The 19,430-nt window shown below is 40.3% G+C and overlaps 1 protein-coding gene across 4 annotated transcripts in view; it reads left to right on the top strand.

Annotated features, from left to right (window-relative positions):
* LOC307209571 (rho GTPase-activating protein 7-like) overlaps positions 1-19,383 on the top strand; it is a 92,259-nt gene extending 72,876 nt beyond the window's left edge. For all 4 annotated transcript variants that reach the window (XM_079964774.1, XM_079964773.1, XM_079964775.1 and 1 more), the window contains exons 3-14: positions 1,007-1,088; positions 3,019-3,082; positions 4,017-5,368; positions 5,689-5,859; positions 7,473-7,632; positions 8,537-8,735; positions 9,438-9,654; positions 13,394-13,508; positions 16,121-16,336; positions 16,766-16,983; positions 17,228-17,401; positions 18,232-19,383. In XM_079964774.1, the coding sequence (XP_079820900.1) occupies positions 1,007-1,088; positions 3,019-3,082; positions 4,017-5,368; positions 5,689-5,859; positions 7,473-7,632; positions 8,537-8,735; positions 9,438-9,654; positions 13,394-13,508; positions 16,121-16,336; positions 16,766-16,983; positions 17,228-17,401; positions 18,232-18,328 (3,065 nt within the window). In that variant the 3' untranslated portion in view covers positions 18,329-19,383. The remainder of the gene's footprint in view (positions 1-1,006; positions 1,089-3,018; positions 3,083-4,016; positions 5,369-5,688; positions 5,860-7,472; positions 7,633-8,536; positions 8,736-9,437; positions 9,655-13,393; positions 13,509-16,120; positions 16,337-16,765; positions 16,984-17,227; positions 17,402-18,231) is intronic.
* Positions 19,384-19,430: the final 47 nt, after the last annotated feature.

The following is a 19,430-nucleotide window of genomic DNA, read 5'->3' as shown; positions in this document are numbered from 1 at the left end:
TGGCTTCTGAGAGAAGATGATGCTGGGCCATTGGCTTGATCCAGCAGGCTTGTCTTATGCTCTTATCAATGCAAGCTTATTCAACTTTATTTGTGTGCAGTGGGCAATTGGAACATAAAACATTTTATTATCTGCTAATTATGCTGTTTTAAATGCAATTTATATTTGACTTTCTTCTGTAATGTTTCCTTCTGGACTGTTTTATTTGATTTTTTAATGTAGGTTGTGAAATGCTTTGAGATTTTTTAAAAATCAAAATATAAAATGATCTAGAAATGAACTTAGTGACAGACTCTTGACAATGTTATGAGTCTGTTTTGCATTATCTGCTTGTTCCTATCTCTGAGTAGACAATAGAGATAGAGATTGAGCAACTAATAATCAGCGGCTATGTTTGTAGGTAATGCTAAGCATAATCACAGATTAGCGCGAATGCTGGGGAGGAGGTTGCACCTACTTTGCACCTCTCTGGTCACTTTAGCTAAGTGTTGACTTAGCATGTTGTCTGAATCCAGGCATGTGGTTAAGCTCTCTCCTCCTCAACCACAAGCTGCAGCTGAGGTTGCTTCTTGTCTTTTAACAGTCATGTCTAGCTAAAAGGGCAAGGTAGGCACAAAGTGTGTGCAAGGTCCTCTCTGGGAGCTAGTGCATTTCTGCTGTCTTGGTAAGCCATAGTTTGCTAGGCCAGTGTTTATTTCCTTCATAGAAGATTTTGAACCTTTTCTGATTAAAAATGAATCCTATCAGCTGGCAAGCTGATGGTGTGTTCATTTATAAATTTATGCTTTCTTCCTTGCAGAGATTGAGACCATTTTGAGTCTGGCTGATGTCATTATAAAAAACCACTACTTGGGGAGTTTGTTTGTTGTTTTTTTCCTATTTTTATTAAAGATTTTCTTGATTTACAGAAGTGGGGAGTTTGTTTTTGAGCTGATTTAAGAACTTGTGAAATTAATCCCCCTCTCAAAAAAAATAATCATTTACCATTGTGAACTCTGTTTTGCAGATATGCAGTTTCCTATTGACATCAAAACTGTCAGAAAAGATCATGAGTTTTTAGACCAAGATGCAATAGAATCCCTATACAGGTAAACTTTGCTCTGAATTAAATAGATGTGTATTTAGATTGACAACCTGAGGCTTTAACTAAGTCAATGGGTGTATCTTACTAGTTTCCTGTTTGGATGTCTGAAGACAGGCACATTACTATATAATTATTAGAATATTTGTAAGTAGTAAGAACTGCTATATGGCTGTACAAGTCTTTAAAGGGCTTTTTCTTTTGAAAGCTAGGACTGTTCCACACATACAGTGTTGCTGTCATGCAGTTGATTGCCTCCAAATCAGCCTGGGTTTGCTCATGCATTATCCTCTAGACTGCCTAGGAGTAGTCTTGTATCTTGTATGAACTGAAATAACAATTATTAATAATAATAATAATAATAATTTTATATACTACCTTTCATCTGAGGATCACAAGGCGGTTTACAATATAAAAACACAAAAATGCATAACATAGTAACAAATAGAAACAATAGCTCTCCACAGTGTAGAAGGCCATAGATGGGTTAATTAGCTTGGGAAAGAAGAATGTTTTCGTTTTGTGACTAAAGATACTTATGTTTTTGGATTGTTGGCTTTCTGAGAAAGTTAGTAGGTTATTTAGAATGCTATTTTATATGTTATATTGCAATGGACCAACACTGACTCCACCTCACCTCCCTTATCTACTGACTTCCTTTATTTTACCTACACTAAGGAAGATCCCTCTCCCCCTGAATTCTAACTTTTCAGGGTGCCTAATGTTTAGGAATAATCTTACCCAAACTACAGTGAATAAAAGTAGCAACATTTGCAAAATTGTGAACCCTGGAATTATTCTCAGAAAGAGCTTTGGTAAGATGCTGCAGGCACAAAAGTGATGCTGACATTTTGCCAAAGCAGCTGTAGTAATATAGGTGCACTTTATAATTTCTTTTTCTTTTTTTAAGGCAACAGTAGCTTTGCTAAATATATGACTCTTACCCACTCCAGGGGAGTACCAGAGTAATTGCTTAATTGCAAACAAATTGCACAACAATATTTTTAAAAGCTGCTTAATTTCTCAACAGATTGCTTAAAGGCTTCATGTAACCCACACTAACACAATTTGGGCCTCCCTTTTAAATAGCTTCTCAAGATAAAAAGAACAAGTCTCTCTTCATAGAGTCAGGTCTGAACTGGCAGATTTTTATTCATTGATCTATTGTTGAGGCTTTTATCAACTTGTGCAAAAGTGGAAAGATAAGAAGGTGCCAGATGTTCGTAATTGGACTGCAAGAATTTGAGATTTATGAGTTACAGAAAAATCAAACTTTCTTGGAAATGACACGAATCCCTGTATTTTTATTTTTTGGGCTTCCGTTTATTCACTGCATAGAACAAAAGCACATCAGGAAATTTATATCATACCAGGCAATATGTATATATTAATAGTTTGCTTATATGTACTACCTTGAATTCAGCATGGAATAAATGATGTTGCCCACATTAACTTTTTTAGCCATTACTTGCTGAAAGAGGGACTTGTTTACCATTCTTTAACGTTTTCTACCTGCATCTCAAGAAGGTTCTCATGCACTTTTATCACTGTTGACATTTTGACATTTTTGTGTTACCGAGGCATGATTTTGTACCTGTTTCCATTTGTATGTGTTTAAGAGCATTAATAGGGAATTGTAGGGTTTTATCCAATATTAGTTATACTCAACGTAGACCTACTAAAATCAGTGGCCTTAAGTATATTAGATCCATTGATTTCAGTGGGTCTACTCTGAGTATGGATTAGCTTCCCACATTATGAGCCAACTATTATTAGTGGAATACTGGAGCAAAATGAAGATGGCTTAATGAAATTACATGTTAATTTCCTTTAAGAAATTTAGTGGATTGGGAGCCATTTAGTACAAGAACCATTTAGTACAAGATTATAAGTAACCTCAGGTTAAACGTCTTAATGTGTCACCCCCCCTCCTCCAGGCGTTTGAATACACTGAACAAGTGCACAGCAATGAAGGTGGAAATAAGTCGGCAAAGAAAGAGGGTACGTTTCCAAATTATGCAATTTTTTTTATAAAAGAAACTCCTCAATATAAATTCAAAGGTGTTGACACAGAAGACTATAAACCACAAAGAGATTTTTTTTTTTACAATTTCTGTTTAATAATCAGCAAGCACCAGTTATTTATGACTGGGAACTGTTTGTGAGTTTTGTTGTGCTGAAGTTCTTCCTTAGTTACAAATATGTTTGAACCATTCTCAGTTCTCACCAGGAAGCCATGCCAATGGAATAATGTGAGAACCCAACCCTGAAGCTGAGCTCTGAATTGCCCAATTTGATTTTAGAGTTTTAGTAAGATAACTAGAAGCAGATGCAAAGTAATAAAAAAAAGCAAAACAACTCACCTAAGCTAGCATTAAGCCGAAATAGTTCTCAAGTGGTTTAAAAATCACTTTAGATTGAACCATTGCAGCACTAAAATGTTGAGCATAAGTGCAGCTGATTGACCAAAGCATCCTTTTACATTACATGATGTCTTGGCTGCAATCCTTTGCATTTTCAAGGCAAGCTTTAAGCTGAAAATATTAGGTTGAATACTTAAAAGCACTGAATTCTTTGAAAAGCTTTCTCACACACATGTAAAATATCGCAGGCCTAAAATCCACCAGTCATAAGTATCTCCTACTGAAATCAATTGGACTTGCTTAAGTATCTTGGATTCAAAGATGAGATCCATGAGTCTAGGCATAGTATTCCCATATGTAGGGTAGGTGTCACACTTCTTTTACCCATGGAATATGTGTCTGGAGTCAGAGTTCTCTGCATTTTTGGAGTGGCTTTCTTGGCGTGTGGGAGAGCTGGCAATAGCAAGCAGGGACTGAACCATAATGCATTGTAGTAAAATGTAAGAATGAATATTAAATCAAAATTTTGATCACATGTCTCATCTTTTTTTAACCTCTTTTCTTGTCTTAAGAGTGATGAATCTGAAGAGGATGAACCTTGTGCAATAAGCACCAAATGGACTTATGAGAAATGTAGTCGGAGATGGTCTCGGTTAGAATGCTCGGAAGGTTCTGGTACACCAGCCTTTGACGGTCTCAGACTTAAATGCTCTGGCAGCGGGGATATAGCCTTTTCTGATCAAGGGGAGCGAAATGACGAATCTTCAGTTCACAGTTCTAGTAGCGGGGATAGTGATTTAATCAGCTTTCCAAAGACGTTTGAGGAGGTTGAGATGAGCAGGAGTTCTTCGACATGCTCCTCAAATATACTGGCATCTCCTGACTCTACCTTCAGTTGCTCTTCTTCACCTAGTGAAACCTTGAACATAATTAGTGAGGACAAGCTCTTGGATAAGCCATTGCACAGAAAGGGAAGGAGTTTCTTAAAGAGAATGGAGAAGCTGCGCCTGCGAAGCAGCAGTTTGAAGAGAGAAGCACATTCAAAGGCCAAGCCCATTATTAGCGAGCCTATTCTTATAGAGGGACTAAATGAAGAAAAGCTGAAAAATTTCAATTGCGTAAGTATTTCTGACGTATCTGAGAGTCAGCCGATGCAGCAGTCTTATTCCTCACAGACCTGCAGCAGTAGCAGCCAATCTGAAAACAGCAGCACTGTGAGCACGCCAAGCCCCATTATCAAAATGAGGAGACACAGTAAAAGAGAAGGAATGTATGGAGAAGAATTTGATTCCAGCAGGTTTTCCTTGTGGAATTATCTTTCGGAGCATAATGAGATACATTTGCACAAGAACAAAGTATTTCAAGTACCACAAGGCCATAAACCTGGGACTTTCCCCAAAGCCCTTACATACAGCCTCTTGTCTCCAATGGACAACACTTCTGTGAACTGGAGAACTGGGAGTTTTCATGGGTGTAGGAGGAACAGGGTTCAAATGGGGTCTCAGGAGCCTGAAACGCCACCTGGCTCCCTTTCATTGATGGATAACAGACTGAGCATATATGACAATGTTCCAGGCAATCATCTAAACAAAATGGATACACCAGAGGTTGGTGATGATGATGTTTTTACAGAGCTAGACAGTGTTATGGAGCATGTCAATGGACTCAGGAAGTTGGTCAGTCAGTGGACAGAGAAATTCTCTGATGATGGGGACTCCGACTCTGCCAGTCCTTCCAACCACTCCATCTCTCCGTGCCCATCATCCCCTAAAGAGATCCGTCTTGAGACTGAAAAGCATTCAGAAGGGAAATTGCCAGAATTGTCAGTTACTGACAGTGAAGGGAACTGCAATGGACGTGGCCTCACAGAACTGACATATGTAACAGAATCGAGGATGAGACGGACATTGGCACATTCTATCAGGTCAGCTATATACTGGTTGAAGTGGCAAAGAATTAAAAATGAAATTTGACTGGGGTTGTCATTGTAAGGGGTTAATCAGTTGAGCTTAAAGCAGTGTAGCATAAACTTAAGCTGAAGTAATGATTTAATAGTGAAGATAATGGCTGAATAACTTGAGGTTTTGATGCTTGAACGCCGCAGAACTTGGTCTCTAAAGTACAGTGTTCTACCTTTCACAAGGTATTTTGAAATTCATAGTGATTTTCTGTGGGTGTGCAGCTTTAGAGAGACAATAGTAATACTGAAGAGTACTGAAACAAATGTGGTTTTTTTCTCTTTAGACATGTGAGGAGACAATGGTCTACTGAGGAAGGCACAAATTTGGAAAGTCTTTCTCAGCAAATTGACTGCCAGTCAGCTGCCCACCTAAATCGATTGCAGAAGCTTGCTTTGTTAAAATTGACTACTTTAATGGACAAATACTCTCCTTCCAGCAAGCAAGGATGGAACTGGTAAGTTAGAATGAAGTGGAAGTGTTTCTGAAGTGAAAGAAAAACCTTAGTCTTGAATTGGAAATTGAGCCTGTCCCTATATGCTGATTTTCAGAGCAAATCCCTCCAAAGGAAACTTACAAAAGACAATCAGCTCCATATACATAAGCAGGAACATGGTGCTTTCAATTGATTTACAGTACCAGTCCACTTGCAATGCTTCTAATACAGGACCCCAATGAATTCCCTTTTACTTATCCCATCTGTGACCCTTACTGCTGAACCTATCCACCAACCAGAGCTGTTCTCAAGCTGTATACCTCCTCCGCCTGCCCACTTCATTTCATGCTCTAGATGGTTCAGTTCCTCAAGTCTGTGAAACTTCTGCTGTAATTGCAGAAATATTTTAGACTTTTAGCAGCACTTCCTTTCAGGTAATGATTAGACTTTTCTTGACTTTCTGTCTTGTGTAATGGGCAGTAATTCATCAGGTCATGGAGCTAGTTCTAAACATATATCTTCTCCTTCTAATGGTCTCAGCTGGTCTCAGAACTGTATGCAGGTATGATGGAGGTGTGCCCAAATGCTTCTCTGTCTCCTTCTGATAACCTCTGATTGCATTAGCAATCAAAACTCAGTGGCATAAATTTTACAAAATGCATTATGGCCCTCAAGGCATCTGTAGGATGTTGCCTGTATGTAATTCTCTCATCATAGTGTCCCTGTTTCTCTGGCTAACCAGGTAGAACTCTCTACTGAATTTTCAGTATGTTTATGCTGATGTTTTTGCTTACAAACAAGTATATTGGGGTTTGCAAAATTTGGGGGAATAAATTGGCTGGGGATTGCAATAGAAGAATGGCAGCAGGAGATAAAGTGCAGGAAACTGGAGTGCGGATAGCTATGCAGTATGTAGCTGTACTTCAGCTTAAAGAAACTGGTATTTCATATTTGAACAGTATCTTGTTTGGCATAAAAGGTAAAGGTAAAGGTACCCCTGCCCGTACGGGCCAGTCGTGTCCGACTCTAGGGTTGTGCGCCCATCTCACTTAAGAGGCCGGGGGCCAGCGCTGTCCGGAGACACTACCGGGTCACGTGGCCAGCGTGACGAAGCTGCTCTGGCGAGCCAGCACCAGCACAGCACACGGAAACGCCGTTTACCTTCCCGCTATAAAGCGGTACCTATTTATCTACTTGCACTCTGACGTGCTTTCGAACTGCTAGGTGGGCAGGAGCTGGGACCGAAAGACGGGAGCTCACCCCGCCGCGGGGATTCGAACCGCCGACCATGCGATCGGTAATTCCTAGGCACTGAGGTTTTACCCACAGCGCCACCCGCATCCCCTTGGCATAACATCTTGTTTGGCATAACAAATACTAAAGTAAAACTTTTATTGGGATGCTACATGGCTAGCATTGGCAGATGCAGCAGCTCCAATGGTATGTTTCTTTTTCCATTGCTTTGGTAAATACAGCTTTCCTTTCAAACTAATAAGGGTTAGAATTGTTAATTGTGTCCTCCTGATACTTTTTGTATTCTATAAATGAATTCAGTATATCTACCACAACTGCCTGATATGCATACCCAGCTCAGAGCATAAATCTGCATAAACAAATGAATTCTGTATTTTCAGGACTGTTCCAAAGTTCATCAGAAAAACAAAAGCACCAGACTATAAGGACAAAAATGTATTTGGAGTACCGCTGCTGTTAAATGTGCAGAGAACAAGTCATCCTATTCCAAAGAGCATACTCCAAGCCATGGACTACTTAAGGGACCATTTTCTTGATCAGGTATCAGTACAAAAGCTTATACTGTATTAAATAGGAAAAAGCCTTTCTGTTACTAATATGAGCAAATGTCTTATAATATTTCCCCTCGTGATGGTTCTTCCACCCCTTCAAAACTTAAGCAGTTTTCTTTAAATGGGGTAAAGCTTTATTTTACTCACAAAACATTCATTATTGCCATATACTTGCAACAATTTCTTATGCTGAATTTATGAAGCTTTGCTCATAATTTTTCATAGCCCTGGCCGGCTCTCAACCCTCTATTTATTAGAGCCTCTTATTCTGATTTTGTGTACGTACACACATATGCCAATAACATTTGATGTGTTTGGCTTGGTATAGCTGCAAATTCCTTATTTTGGTGGGGTCGGGGTACCCCTGAGTTTACTGTTCTAATGGTCTGAAATGCTTATGTGCTGGATACAAAAACAAAAAAAGGGATACAAGGCGAGGGGTTGGGGCAGAGTAACACTGGGACTGCTGAGGCAGACATTTTCATCACTCAGAGCCTGCATTATCAAGCAACAACTTGCTTGTAGGTGACTGCCATCATAGTCCAGACACCATAAACACGACTCTCTTTAGCACTTTACATCACCTCCAACCTGTTGAGTGGCAATATAGTGTGTACAATACTGCAGAATAAAGGGTCTATACATGTAAGGAGAGATTAAAGATGCATTATCAACATTCTTTTTACATTTTCAAACGAAATAATCTCTCTCCCCCCCCCTGTTTCTTTTATTGCGCATATATCAAAGTGCCTTTGAACACAGTACAATCAAAAGTGCCTAGAAAGCTTGTGGATATGTAACCACATTAAGAGTTCCATGCCACAGCCGGAGTCAAAGGACATTATTCTGCAGATTGAATGTTTACTCTTTTTTTTTTTTGTTCTTTTTCATAGGTTGGCCTTTTCAGAAAATCTGGTGTGAAATCCAGGATCCTTTCCTTAAGGGAAATGAATGAAAATGACCCAAACAATGTAACTTATGAGGGGCAGTCAGCATTTGATGTGGCAGACATGGTGAAGCAGTATTTCCGAGACCTTCCAGAACCTATATTCACCAGCAAGCTCTGCGAATCCTTCCTCCATATCTACCAATGTATGTACCTGCTGTTGTTTTAATTCTGGTTGGCCATTTTAGACATTGATTTTATAAGTGGAATGTAATTTTGCTTTGTTAGTTTAAGTGTGCCTGATGCTACTTAGTTCTGATTATCAATTAATTCAGTTTCTTAAGTCAGAGGTCAAGGGACAAATGATGTAGGAATATATTTTTCTTTCTTAAAACTAGTCTCTAAGATGAGTCGTATTATTATTATTATTATTATTATTATTATTATTTTTATTTATTTATTTATTTATTTATTTATTTATTTATTTATTTATTTATTTATTTGTATACCACCATGTACATGTAGAGCTCAGGGTAATTCACAACATAAAATTGCAATATAAAAAAACAGAATACATAATAAAAATATAAACAAAGACAACCCAATAATCCCCTCTACTGCAACACATTTAAAGGGCACCAGATGTCCGCTCAAAGCCTGGTTATAGAGGAACGTTTGTGCCTAATGCCTAAAGATGTGTAATGTAGGCATTAGCCAAACCTCCCTGGAGAGAGCATTCCACAAACATGGAGCTGTTCAGAAAAAGCCCGTTTGGTATGTGTGTTTAAGTTTCTACCCTACTGTATTAAAATGGAAACTACATTGTACTCAAATAATAAATGTCAACTCTTTTTGTAAGAAGATACCCTAGTTCCTGATCTTGGCTTCCATCTTTTTCCCCTCTCTAGATCTGCCAAAAGATCAGCAGTTTTGTGCTGTCCAAGCTGCTGTTCTTCTGCTTCCAGATGAAAACCGAGAAGCTTTGAAAACACTGCTATTCTTTCTCAGAGATGTAGTGGCTTTTGTGGAGGAAAACCAGATGACTCCAACCAACATTGCTGTTTGTCTAGCACCATCCTTGTTTCACCTTAATACCCTGAGGAGAGAGAGTTCCTCATCGTCTAGGTATTTTTGCGTGAACAATACTTGCTTGCTGATGAGCAGTGAAGGAAAATACATTGTACAAATGTAAAGGTGCTTCAAGTCAAGTCACCTTTTTATATGGCATAAGCACAGTATTGCCTTTTTACTTGCTTACGGTGGTCATTTCTTTCAAGTGTAGGTTTCTTTTAGCCAATTTGTGCTGTTTTAGCTGAGTTCAGGTACAAATCATAGGTCTGTGAGGGTTGGAATGCAGCCTATTTCAGATGTTAACAACTGTTAATGGCTGTTAATTGAATATGGCTGTCCTTTTTAATCATGGTGCGATTAAAAAAAAAAAGAATTAGCACTGCCAGAATGGGCAGTAGATAGAGAAAATACCCCCTGTACTGTTTGGATATTTGGTGAGTAGCTGTCTAAGGATAGCTAAAGGATTTTATATTAGCCTGTTAATATTTAAAAATCATAGTAGTGCTGATTGTTAGGGAACAAAAATAAGTAGATCAAGAATGGGAAACCTGTGGTCCTCAAGGTGTTGGTGGAATTCAACTCCCATCAGCCCCAGACAGCCTGCTTAATGGCCAGGAATGATGGGAACTTCAGTTGCCTCAACATTTGGAGGACCACAGGTCCCCCCCCCCCCCAGTAGTGTGAAAGCTTTTTCTCTGAGAAAAAAAATCATTTCCTGACAATAGTTAGTGTATGTTGACTTGCTCCATTTAAACGTTAGTTTCTTGCAGAGGGGTGAGTGGGTGGGGTTTTGCTTATGGCTATTCCAGACATTCTTACTCTGGAGGACCTTTTAGCTTTATTCTACTCATCAAGTTAACCAGCAATAAGCACTATGCTGTCCTTCTCTGAATGTATGTACTTTCCTAAGATGCTGTTATTATATTACCTCATAAGTATAGCAGCGCTTCAGTTTAGCCTCATGCCATACATGGCTTGATAACGCAATAACACAGTGGTCCTGGGCCAATTACTTCCTGGGCCAGTATGCTCCCACCTTTTAAAAGAGGTAGCGCAGGGGTGGGAAGTAGCGACATAACTGGCTGCTCCCACAAGAGATTTGTGACCAGAGTAGTGGGGGAAGCAACCCCATGGTGAAGTAACAGCACAAAATGGGATATTGGACTGCATCCCTCTGGGCTATACTTCCAATGTAACATTTCTGTAGAGGCAACCAGAAAAAGATGGCAGACATTTTTTTAAAAAAAATATGGGGGTAGCTTTGGATCAGCCTGAAAAGACCAGGGTGGTTTAGCAGAGACATACATCTCAAAAAGGCTTTCAAGAAGTGAATGAATCTCAGTTTACTGATCCCCATATATACCTAACGTGTGACTTTTTCATCTCTGCTACAGTGAGATGTAGACGTTATCTCTGCATTTGGGGAGCTTGCCCATCTCCACATGCAGCAATCCCCAGTCATTTAGAAAGTTGACTGGGAGTCAGGTTTAAAATCGTAGAAAAATAGTACTGTGGGTACAGAAAGTTGCATCAGTACCATCACTGTATCAGAGGCCTGTTAATGATGAAATGCATATACAGTCATACCTCGGGTTAAAGTCACTTCGGGTTAAATCTTTTCAGGTTGTGTCCCGCGGTGACCTGGAAGTAATGGAACGGGTTACATCTGGGTTTTGCTGCTCGCGCATGCGCAGACGCTCAAAATGATGTCACGTGCATGCGCAGAAGCAAATCGCGACGCGCAGACGCGGGTTGCATTCTGCTCAGGATGTGAACAGGGCTCCGGAACAGATCCTGTTCGCATCCAGAGGTACCACTGTACTAACTAATATGAAAAACTGTACTTGAGCAAGAAGCATTCTTTAGATTGTGTGAGTTGAATGTCTGTGGCAGGTTAATGCCATTAAGGTTACAAATTCTATTTCATGAGTGGGGGTGGGAAGCTTGAAAAAGTATCTACATGTTTTAGGATGATAGCTCAATCTTTGAGAGAGGTGAAGAGAGGTAAAGCATGTGAAGAATGTGCTTTTAAGAAGAGTACGCATCCCAGATGCGTATCAGGCTATAAAACAAGTCCTGTGATGCTCAGCATTCCCCAGAGAGAGAGAGAGAGAGGAATCCAGAACTGAGATGATGACAGCATTGTCAGTCATAAGAGAGTGAACACATAATCACAGCCAAGAATGTGTCAGAAGAATTGATTGCAAAATAAAATGCTAAATTCTTAATTCCAGGTGAAGAAACTTATTTTGGAAGTTTAGAACTTTTAGAGGAGGAGGCCTCTACCATCCGACTTTCCTTTGAGCTCTGTACTACAGCAGGAGCAGTTATCTTAAGAAAAGAGGGAGTGCTTGTCTTTTCTCCCTCTCCCCACCCCACCTCATTGTTTTAACAGCAAGGTTGCTTTGAACGGGAAATTTGGATAATAAATTTGCTAATATTTTACTTTCAGTGTTGGGACTTCAAAAGGACCTAATCTAACAGCTTTGGCTTCAAGGATTAAAGTCAAGCATCTTTATCTAACAACCTCTTTTTAAAAACCATTCACAAAGAATTTTCCAAGATAAAGCTATTAGAGATGAATGCCAGGCTCTTGGCAATCCTAATCTTGGCAGGATGCCACAAATAAGCTTAAAATATGAATTAATGCTCTTTGACAAAGCATTTGGAGCTCTTAAATAATGTGACTGGCTTTCCCTTAGACTTTCTGGGCCAGCCTTTAATTAAACACGTCTAATGATAATAGGCAAATCAATGAGAGCTTTGTGTGTGACTTTGAATGAAATGTACCTGACCAGGATTGGTTAAAGCATACTCACTTAATAGGACTCATTACAATTAAAAAGTCTATTTTTAAAATATATTTTATTAACATTTCTAACATAAGTAATAAGCACAGAACAGAGAGTAAACTGTAGCTCATGCATTTCAAAAGAAATACAGTGGTATCTCAGGTTACGTACGCTTCAGGTTACAGACTCCGCTAACCCAGAAATAGTGTTTCAGGTTAAGAACTTGCCAAGCCATTCTTTAATAAAACATGTACCATTGTTTTCTTCCTTGGAAGAAATTCAGTGTTGTGCTTTGGCAATAATTTCATCAGCACAAGCTGTTCAGCTTCCTGGATAGGATGATCCTCCCTCTCTTCTCGCATACTCTTCTGGGGGTATTTTAAGGACCCACCCCAAGCCAGTCTTGAGAGGGCCCTGGAGGAGGAGAGGGGGAACCTTTGTGTGGGCTTCTGATAGCAGGACTAGTTAGTTGAACTCTGTCCTCTAAAGTATGTTTTATTTTCCCTTGCTCTTGCCTCCATGCATTTGTAGTTTGGTGAGCTTTTGGTGTGAAGTTGTTAAACAAACTATGGTTAAGAAAGTATACTGGGTTCATATATGACACCAAGCCATACTTAAAACAAACCAAAGTTTGTAAGCCAACAGCAAACCATGGCTTCAGTTCATGGTTTATTGGACTGTATATAAGTTGCTGGGCAGGGTTAAACATACTAACATTGTTTAATAAACCATGGTTTAGCATTATCTGCAAACTCTTTCGAGATGCAGCCTTCAGGGGGCCTGCCCAACCTATTATCTGTTAAATTTTTAGAATGTTGGTGAAGATTACCTTATACTAGAGGGCTTTCACTGTTTAGATTGACAACAAAGCATGCCACAGAACCAGGAGTAGTTATTTTACATTTCTATCCCTCCCTTTCACCTGCAGTCTGAAGTGATAGTGCCCTTACCAGCTACATTGTGTGATTTGAATAAGCAGCCCTTTGTATTCTTCTCCTTAGGTCCAGCCAGAGGAAGCACAGTACAGGAAAACCTGACCAGAGAGACCTGAGTGAGAACCTGGCTGCAACTCAAGGCCTGGCCCATATGATAATGGAGTGCAACAGACTCTTTCAGGTAAGTTGCTTTCTTCAGGAAGAATCACTGCTTAACTTCATTGGCATCCTCCATCCCTCATGCTGCTTAGAAAGCTGTGTAGTGGATACTTTGTTGGTTTGAAATCAGAACAGCAGCCCTTTTCATTGTTGGCAATAATGAAAAGCAGGTGTTGGACCAACTCTTAATTGGTATTCATTAGTATACTTCTCTAAACAAGCAAAATTTACTTTCTCTTACTTCCCTGATAGCAAGGAAACAGTTTGCATTTTTATTTTGAGCTAGCTCAATATAAAGGTTTATTTATAGGACTATGAAGCATATAATTAATGCTATATATATATATCAAATCACTATAGTCCAAAAAGCTGAACCCTGAGCTTCATGCATCTCTGCTAGTGGTGATTTGGATATGTGTAAATGCCACCCAGGGTAGAGTTGGGCTTTGGGTTGAGGAACCCATGGCCCTCCAGATGATGCAGGACTCTATGTGCCCTGACTGTAAGCCATGTTGGTTTAACCTGAAGAAAGTTAGATTTCAACAACAGTTGGAGATTCCACATCTGTACGCTAGTAACTTGTGGTGGCAGGAAAAACGGGGAATGAACATGCACAACATCCAGTTTTGTTGGCTGTGTAAATAAGCCTTCAAGATAGCAGTCCTCCTATTACTATTTATTCATTCAATTTATATACTGCTCAGTACAGTGGTACCTTGGGTTAAGTACTTAATTCGTTCCAGAGGTCGGTTCTTAACCTGAAACTGTTCTTAACCTGAAGCACCACTTTAGCTAATGGGGCCTCCTGCTGCTGCTGTGCCGCCGGAGCACGATTTCTGTTCTCATCCTGAAGCAAAGTTCTTAACGCAAGGTAATATTTCTGGGTTAGCGGAGTCTGTAACCTGAAGCGTATGTAACCCGAGGTCCACTGTATTAAAATAAATAAACCTCTAAGCAGTTTACAACTATATTGGCAGGATTATTGAGGACATAAGGCAGTGTCACTACAACGGTTCAATTCTAGGCCATCACTTGGAGCTGAACAGATAACTGTTCCAGGCTCCAGGAGCACTTGTCTTTTGTACGTTACAGAGTAGGATCAGCTCACCTTCCTGGGGTTTGATGCGTTCCAACATTTCTTCCCAAATCTCATCCAGTGACTCATTGAATTTCTTGATGGCTAGAAACACTGGTACCACACTAGTTTCATCTCCAGAATCCTCTTGCTCCTCTTCATCTTCATGTTCAATACTTTCATCCTGTTCTTCATCAGACTCTTAATCTTGTCATTTGTACTGTCACCATCACCTTCCTCCTCCTTTACATGGTCTTTGATTCATTGTATGAGAGTTCAGAGCCAGAATAGGTTAATAGTGGAGATGTTTAATTTAGTACGTCATAAATTTCTAAGCACAGTTGAAAGCAAGTGCCTGGCTATTTTGATTCTTTGATTTGCTACTTTCCGCCACCCTTGGTTTCTTCTTGGCTTATGCTAAATATGGGCTCAGAAATGCCTTATGGGGTGGACATGACTCAGCCTGTCCTTTTTGGGGGGCAGCACCCATGTTAAGCATGAAACCAACAGAATACCACTTTCTACGTTGATCTAAAAAAGTGTTAATTATGAGGGAGAAGTGTGAGTTTTCCAGTCTCTTGTTTGAGCACAACATGACCTTGGTTATGCCCATTTAGTCCTGACTTGTAGGCCCACTGGAATCTCTTCTTCCTGCATTACGTTGTTTGCATCTTGTGTGTGGGAGTTTGACCTGCTTAGCGTGAGGCCAGAGCTGGGAAGGGTGAAGAATGTGTGGCATTTGGGCCTTCTGACCACTCCTCTTGGCAGCACTTGAGCAGATATGAACTAGTGCCAAGATGCCCTTCCACTCTGACATTGAAATTACTTGTTGGAAAGGCCTGGTGAACAGGGCTTTCGTGCATGAGGCGGGAGAGTGGCTTTAAATCAATTGAGATGTTCCAGTCATTCTTGCTTCCTCCCTTGTCTTTTACCTTGTTTTGTGGCATGAAGTGTGTGGGAAAGGGATAAAAAAACAACTGAAAAGCAAGAAGGGGAGGGTGGGGAGGAAACTGCAGAGAAAAGAGGATGGGAGGGAGAGGCCACTGACTATTTGTGCAGCCTGCTGGGCCAAAATTAGACTCAATAGTTCAGGCTAAACGCTTGTTAGCACAAACTTTTTCTGCTTTGGCACAGGGAGCTGGCAGTGACTTTGTTAAGAGCTAGGAGCAAAGCCCCAAAGAGTGCAAAGGTTGGTATACTATTTGTTCAGCCTCAGTTTTTTGGAGAACGGCAGCTTAGGTTCCGTCAAATAAGTGTTTTATATGTATGTGTGGTTCCCACACACCGAGTACTCAAAAATCCTTTCTCCCTTTTTGTCTTAAGTTATGTGTTTGATTCATACATAACTGTAGAAGCGCTATACTGTAGCATTCAGCATCAAAAAACCTCATTCCCACTCTGCTTGCGCCTTGATGGGTGACAATTGTGTGTATACTGTTCTTGAGCTCCTTTACAGGAAGCCTGGGATACAAGTGTAATAAATACAGTGGAATATATTGGGATAGCCATTTCTTATGACCTATGCTTCCTAGCAACTAATTTCTAGTATTCTTCTGCAGATTCCTGACTATTGTTTGGATCACAGTTATGAAAATTTACATGATCAAACTATCTCCAGTGAAGTAGATCCACACCAAACCTCCTTAGCAAAGCACTGCAGCACAGTGCTCTCCCTGGAGCGCTCCATGCAGGACTTGCTCCGAGATGCCAAGGAAAAATTCAAGAACTGGGTTACTTGCTCCACCTTAGAAGGAGTGGATTCTGCATATAAAAAGGTAATTTTGGCATGAGAACGCTAATGAGGCTCAGAGTAAATGAGTTTTAAAATGACATTAATACATGTGTAAATAACCTCCCTCTGAGAAATAGGTCACACATTAATTAGAAAAAGTATGGCATGGAGCACAAAAGTACTGAAATGCCACCATAGTACTGTTTCCCAAACTGGAAAATTTTATTATTCTTTTGAATATGTGGATAGTCACTTTAGGTGCTGTGATATGACATCCATAGCTAGCAGGACTGGAGGTCAGAGGTGATGGGAGGTGTAGTCCCCAAAGGAAGCAGACCCAAATTTGGGAAACCATGACTTAATGGATTGAGGGACCATGTTGACTCCAATTCCAGGGGTTCTACAGCCATTGGATCCCAGGCTGCTTTGGGCAGACTCAAATAATTTCCTAATGGATTAACTGTCTTCTAAGGTGGATGATAACTACTTGGTCCGGGTATGGAAAGCGTCAGCTGAAATCGATGCTGCCCCTAAAGTGGTTCTATATCGGATACTGATGGAACAGCACCTATGGAACCCAAGCCTTCAACAAACAAGAGTCCTAGAAATCTTAGATGATGAAACAGACATTTACCACTATGCAACGGAGAGCATGTCTCCACTTCCTCCACGAGAATATGTGGTTCTAAGGTAAGGAATCTACAATATTCCTGTCTATGCCAACTGCTGTTAATTATGAGATGAGCTGCAGCAGAGGTAATGACTTGACTTAACCTTAGTTGAATATTATTTTTATACATACAGCTGAGCACCTTGATCATGTGCAGAGCCTGGAAGTTGATGTAAATGAGCTGTTACAGTTGATAGTATGGTTCATAAGCATAATGGCATATTGATAGCCAATGAGATTATTGATTTGACCTTTTGTTTCCAGGACTTGGCGGACTGATCCTCAAAGCAGCACATGCATATTAGCAGCTACCTCAATAGACTGTGAAGGTGTTACCATGACGGGGATCTTGGGTCAGGTCCTACTTTGTCAGTATCTTATAGAAGTAGTCGGCACTCGGAAATCCAAAGTCACACATGTCTGTCGAACAGATACCAGGTATCTATATTTCTTTTATTTTTCTTTAGAGGGGCTTGACATAATAGATGAGGTTCCAAATGCAATGAAGGTCAAGGGCTTGCTAGAGGAATAAGATTCGAGTATGAAAAACTGGCATTCTGTTGTTTGTTCAGATGTACAGAAATGTGGTAGAAGCTTTGATTGCAGTCTTTTTAGTTAATAATGATTAAGTGCTTCTTTCATGGCCACATGATTTAGAAAAGTAATTTCAGGCAACCTCCTCATAAATCTGCATAAAGATTGAACAATTTCAGAAGCAGTGCTTCGTGTGAGTTGTAAACATGCAGTCAATACAGTGGTACCTCTGGATGCAAACGGGATCCGTTCTGGAGCCCCGTTCGCAACCTGAGTAGAGCCTGCGACTGTGCGTGATTTGCCGCTTCCACGCATGCATGTGACATCATTTTGAGTGCATGCGCAAGCAGCGAAACCTGGAAGTAATGCGCTCCGTTACTTCCAGGTCGTCACAAAGCGCAACCCGAAAATACTTAACCTGAAGCTACTTCAACCCGAGGTATGACTGTAGTTTTATAGCATTGGTGGTGGAGGAGGAATGCCTAAAATGAAGGGTGGATTTAAGTGTTGCACTATAGCATTTCTGCTTGCCAGATAGAACAATCTGTACTCTCCTCCCCCCTGTGCACTGTTCTGTGGGTTCCCCAGAGAGGTTTTGGGGGAGACATGGGGTGGAAAGCCTTGTTGGAAAGCACTTTGCTGGAAAGCAGTTAGCTCAACCTGGCCCAATAGTCAGGAAGAGAAATCGTTTAAGACTTTAGTTTTTTTTAACGGGCTGTTTCATTTATTGGCAGGGGCCGCACGACTGAATGGTACAACAGGGCTTTTGGTCACATGTGTGCTGCAGAACTGGTAAGGATTAGAGAGTCCTTTAAAACTTCATCATACTGAGAGCAAGCCAAAGATGACATGGTGCTTTTGGAAGTTAAATCAAATGTGTGGTGCCCAAAGCTGAAGTTTACCAGACTTCATTATCGTAATTGAAGCATTCTAGAACTGTTAAGACATTTTTATGCATTTTATAATGTTACTGCTTTTTTATTAAAAAATTCTACTGAGAAAATCAAATTGTTCAATATTACCTATCAAAATAAGTTATTGAAAAATGAACATCTTGATGTTCTAATAATGTGTAAATGTGAGATTTTATTTCCCCCCAGATGCTTTATAAACTAAAAATGTGAGAACAAATGTGTAATACTTTAGCTGTGCTATCTGAGTAAAAAGAACCCCGCACCTGTGATGTCTTTTTCTGTTTTTAGCATTCTAGGAATATATAATGATCATATAGGAAGCTATGCTGTATTTATTGGTTACAGACATTTGTACTTTTTACAGTGAAGAAACAATAAGAAAAAGGGCTTTTTTTTCAGTGGAACTGTGTGTTCCAGCACCTCTGAGCTCCACCCAGAAGTGGGTGGGGGTGAGAAACTTGACCTGCACCTTTTATGGGCTCCAGAAAATTGCAGGAGGCCTTTGCGGAGGGTCTTCAGCCTAACAGCTGGCATGGGGAAGCCACTTGTGTGAGGTGGGGGCCTTGTTAAACTGCTCCACTGAGGTGCAGGCAGCTGCACCCCTCAGCGGAACAGTTTAAAAAGGCGCTCACCTGTGCCTCAGCTGCCTCTTGCTCCTGGGAGGAAGAGGTGGCCTGCCTGTCGCCTGTGTGAAAGCAGTTGAGGCAGCCCCCGCCAACAGAGCAGCCTCTGGCTTGTGAAGAGACATATTTTGAACTTCAATTTGCAGTACACCGCTGTTTTGGAAATGGAAAAAAGGGTTGGGGGGGAGGGAGGGAAAAGATAATATATTGATACTACTGGTACTTCCAGAATATATATGATACTTTTAAGTCTGTACATTCATTGCATTTCCTAAAATACTGTAATTTAGTGTCAATTGTGTTTATAAGCTCAGACAATATACCTTTAATAAAAAGGTTAAGCACTCAATGACTGCTTTGTTCACTAAGGGTTATTAACCATTGTGACATTTGTGG

The sequence above is a fragment of the Podarcis cretensis genome, assembly GCF_951804945.1.
Source record: "Podarcis cretensis genome assembly, chromosome: 2".
Lineage (NCBI taxonomy): Eukaryota > Metazoa > Chordata > Lepidosauria > Squamata > Lacertidae > Podarcis > Podarcis cretensis.
Note: the sequence above shows the minus strand (reverse complement) of the source record. Positions and strands in the feature narration are given on the sequence as shown.